We start from the raw sequence: 4,016 nt of genomic DNA on the forward strand, positions 1-4,016 counted from the left end.
ACTTGAACAGGGCTCACCCAAGCACCGTCAGAAATAGGATAGACCACCCCAGCATCCAACCAATTAAGTACTCGCTTTCGAACAACATCCTTCATAGAGGGATTTAGCCTTCTTTGAGCTTCAATAGAGGGTTTTCTATCTTCTTCCATAAGAATTATGTGCATAACCGTTGAAGGGCTAATTCCTTGAATATCAGCCAAAAGTCCACCCAATAGCACGTTTATGAGCCCTTAAAACCCTCAAAAGTTTTTCTACTTCACCTTTTGACAGCAATGAAGAAATAATAACAGGCAACATTTCTTTCTCCGCCAAGTACACATAACAAAGATGCTTCGGTAAAGACTTCAACTCAAGGACTGGAGGCTTCTCAATAGATGGTATGGGGCGCTTAGGCACTTGCCCCAATTCTTAAAATTTCTTCTTGTAATATGGACCATAAGAATTGATCCATTTCACATACTCATGAGTCTCCCAATCCTCCTCTTCATTATCATCACCCAACGCCAAAGCCAATTCAAGAGGATAATTAGTAACCCACTTTTTCGAAACCACCTCATCAATCACATCAACATTAAAGCAACTATCACTTGCTCTTGGATAAGACATAGCCTTAAATAAATTAAAGACCACTTCTTCCCCTTGAACTCTCAACCTCAACTCACCCTTTTGCACATCAATGAGGGCTTGCCCGATAGCCAAGAATGGTCTCCCAAGAATAAGGGGAACCGTTGTATCCTCCTCCATGTCTAGAACAATGAAATCCGCTGGAAAAATAAACTTGTCTACCTTGACTAGCACATCTTCAATAACTCCCTTTGGGTGCTTGATTGATCGATCCGCGAGCTGAAGAGTAATAGTAGTAGGCTTTGCCTCACCAAGACCAAGCTTTCGAAAAACAGATAGAGGCATGAGATTGATACTTGCTCCAAGATCACAAAGAGCATATTTGCATTCAAATTTCCCTATAGTAGAAGGGATAGTAAAACTCCCTGGATCTTGAAGCTTCCTTTGGAGAATTGCACTGCACTTCTCAGTAAGTGCCACTGTCTCAAAGTCTTCCAACCTTCGCTTCTTCGATAAAATCTCTTTCATGAATTTCACATAACTCGACATTTGCTCCAAAGCCTCAACAAATGGGATGTTAATGTGAAGCTTTTTAAACACCTCAAGAAACTTTGATAATTTTTTGTTAAGAGAATTCTTCCGGAGTCGTTGTGGATATGGGATTTTGACATTAGAATCAACAACTACCGGTTGAATCTTCTCCTTGGTTGCAAGGCCTTCAGTAACCTTTTCCTCCACTTGGGGCTCAACTTTTTCACAACGGTCCTCCTCTTCTGCCTTTTTTTCTTGAGTCCCTTTTGGAGAAGGACCCTCAATTTCTTTCCTGCTCCTCAAAGTGATAGCTTGACACTGCTCCTTAGGATTTACCACCGTATTTCTAGGAAAATTCCCTTGAGGCCTAGTATTCAACATATTGGCCAGCTGCCCCACTTGCATTTCCAAATTTCTGATGGAGGATTTAGTCTCAGTCATAAACTGAGTTTGAGTGTTGGTGAGAGTCAATAGGGCAACCTGCAATTCATTAGGCTGTTCTGTAGGAGCTGGTGGCCTAGGTTGCTGAGAGGTTGATGCTTGTGGTGGAGCTTGAGTCATAGGACGTTGATACTATGGTTGAAATGGTTGTTGTTGGTCCTGATTTTTTCTCCAAGAAAAGTTAGGATGGTTTCTCCACCCCAGATTATACGAGTTTGAGTAGGGGTTGTTGTAGGGCCTCTAAAAATTACCCACTGCCTAGAGTTGAGCGTGATCTAACGAGACATTGTTGGGATCTAAAATAGCTTGGCACTAATCAAAAGGATGAGGCCCCCCACACAATTCACACATTACTTGGGCTTGCACAACCTGGGCAGACATGGTATTTTGTTGCAACTGATTAGTTAGAGACACAACTTGAGCAGTTAAAGCTGTAATTGCATCTAGTTCATGAACCCCTACAACCTTTTTATTACTTCTCGCTCGTTCACTTGGCCATTGGTAATTATTAGTGGCCATTTCCTCCAAGATTTTGTAAGCTTCATTAGCACTTTTGCTCATAAATGCTCGTCCCGCTGCTGCATCAATGATTGTGCGAGTGGTACCGCATAAACCATTGTAAAAGTTGTGGCCCAACATCCACTTCTCAATATCGTGGTGGGGACATTTTCTGATCAAGTCCTTGAACCTCTCCCAAGCATCATACAAAGATTCTCCCTCAAGTTGAGAGAAGTAATTGATCTTCCCTCTCAGTTGAGCAGCCTTAGCAGGTGGAAAGAACTTCGCTAAGAACTTCTGAGCTAGAGCATCCCAAGTGGTGATAGTATTGGACTCAAGTGAACTTAGCCGAATTTTCGCTCGCTCCCTTAGTGAGAATGGGAACAAGCGCGATCTAATGGCATCATCACTCACCCCATTCATCTTGAAAGTGGCACATAACTCCAGGAAATTGGCTATGTGCATATTGGGGGCTTCAGTGGGGAGGCCACCAAATTGAACTGCAGTTTGGACCATCTGCAAGATAGCAGGCTTGATCTCAAAATTGTTTGCCTCTACTGCTGGTGGATGGATGCATGAGTGTACCCTTGTGACAGTAGGGAGTACATAGTCCCGTAGAGGTCTTTGATCAGCATGATTATGATTTTGTGGTGCTCCCCCGCTCATGTTTTCCACACTGTTGTTATTAATATTTGCTGTTACAACAGTGGAACTTTCAACCCTCTTGTTTCTTCTGTTTCACTTGCACTCTTTCTCGATCTCAAGATTAATTGTAATTGGACTGTCAACTCCCCTTCTACTGCGCATAAAAGGAAAGTACCTGAGATAGAGAACAACCGCAGCCAAACAAATTATAAATTATTTAAAAGACACCCAAATTAGAAATAAAATTAACTATTTTAATTTTGATAATTTTCCAGTCCCCGGCAACGGCGCCAAAAACTTGTTGCAAAAATTAAAGCTACGCAAGTATACGTAATCACTTTTGCAGTTTATTTCGGTAATACCGATATCGTTCCCACGGAGACTGATTATCAAGTACCAATAGTCTATTTTATTTTCTATTTGGTAATCAAAAATTGGAATTTCTAAATCTAAAATAATAAATAACAGAATTAAATGAAAAACAACAAAGAACAATAATCTTACAGCAAACTTGATTCAAATATGTATAAGAAATTAGGGATTCTAATCTCCTCTACTATCCACTTTATTATTCATTAATGCAATCACAGAGATTATTCTTCTCATTAAGATGAAAGACATGCAAAAGTGTTAAATATTCAGATTAAGAAATATAAAACTCGACCTAATGCAAATTCTCTATATTTTTATGAGAAATCTAAACAATAGGAAGCAATGAACTCAGCCCTAAATCACATAGACCAATTTGATACTCTCGTTCTAAATTGAAATCTATGTCTATTCAATTTTAGCATATCCAAATCTCACATCTCAGATTTTGATTTGAATTCATAAATAGCATGTAAAAGGTGCGCAATCAATCACATACATAATAAATACAAATTGAATAGATCTTAGATGAAGAAGAAACTAAAAACTTGCATTAATTCATAATAAAGATTCAAGAGATTCAATTAAAAACCCTAAATAGAATTTAGTTCATGTTCATCACTAAGAAATCCATAAACATGAAATTAACATAAACTAAAAATAAAAAGAGAAGCAAAAAACTCTAAATGATAGATCAAATCTTCATCCCAAAGCACTCCTAAGCCCTCTTCTCCCAGTCTAGGTCTGCAAAAAGTGCCTCCTTTTCTCTCCTTAATCGTAATTTAAATCTAATTAGCATTTTTTTAAACATGAAAGGACCAAAACACCCTTAATTAAAAATCTATTTTTTCTCCTTTGTAGACGTATCCTGCGGTCGCAGGAATGGCCTGGAAATGCCAATTCTCTTCTGGACTTGCGGTCGCAAGACACCCTTCCTGCGGTCGCAGGAAGTTCTTCGAAACACCGTT

The 4,016-nt window shown here is 39.3% G+C and overlaps 1 protein-coding gene and 1 non-coding gene across 2 annotated transcripts; one reads left to right on the forward strand and one right to left on the reverse strand.

Annotated features, from left to right (window-relative positions):
- Positions 1–408: 408 nt before the first annotated feature.
- On the reverse strand, positions 409–1,656 carry LOC133791881 (uncharacterized). Its single transcript, XM_062229788.1, has one exon. The coding sequence runs from the start codon at positions 1,654–1,656 to the stop codon at positions 409–411; it is 1,248 nt and encodes a 415-aa protein (XP_062085772.1).
- Positions 1,657–2,185: 529 nt separating this feature from the next.
- Positions 2,186–2,292, forward strand: LOC133793155 (small nucleolar RNA R71). Its single transcript, XR_009874613.1, has one exon. It is a non-coding gene; the product is annotated as a small nucleolar RNA R71 (small nucleolar RNA).
- Positions 2,293–4,016: the final 1,724 nt, after the last annotated feature.

This window comes from Humulus lupulus, chromosome 7, assembly GCF_963169125.1.
Source record: "Humulus lupulus chromosome 7, drHumLupu1.1, whole genome shotgun sequence".
NCBI lineage: Eukaryota > Viridiplantae > Streptophyta > Magnoliopsida > Rosales > Cannabaceae > Humulus > Humulus lupulus.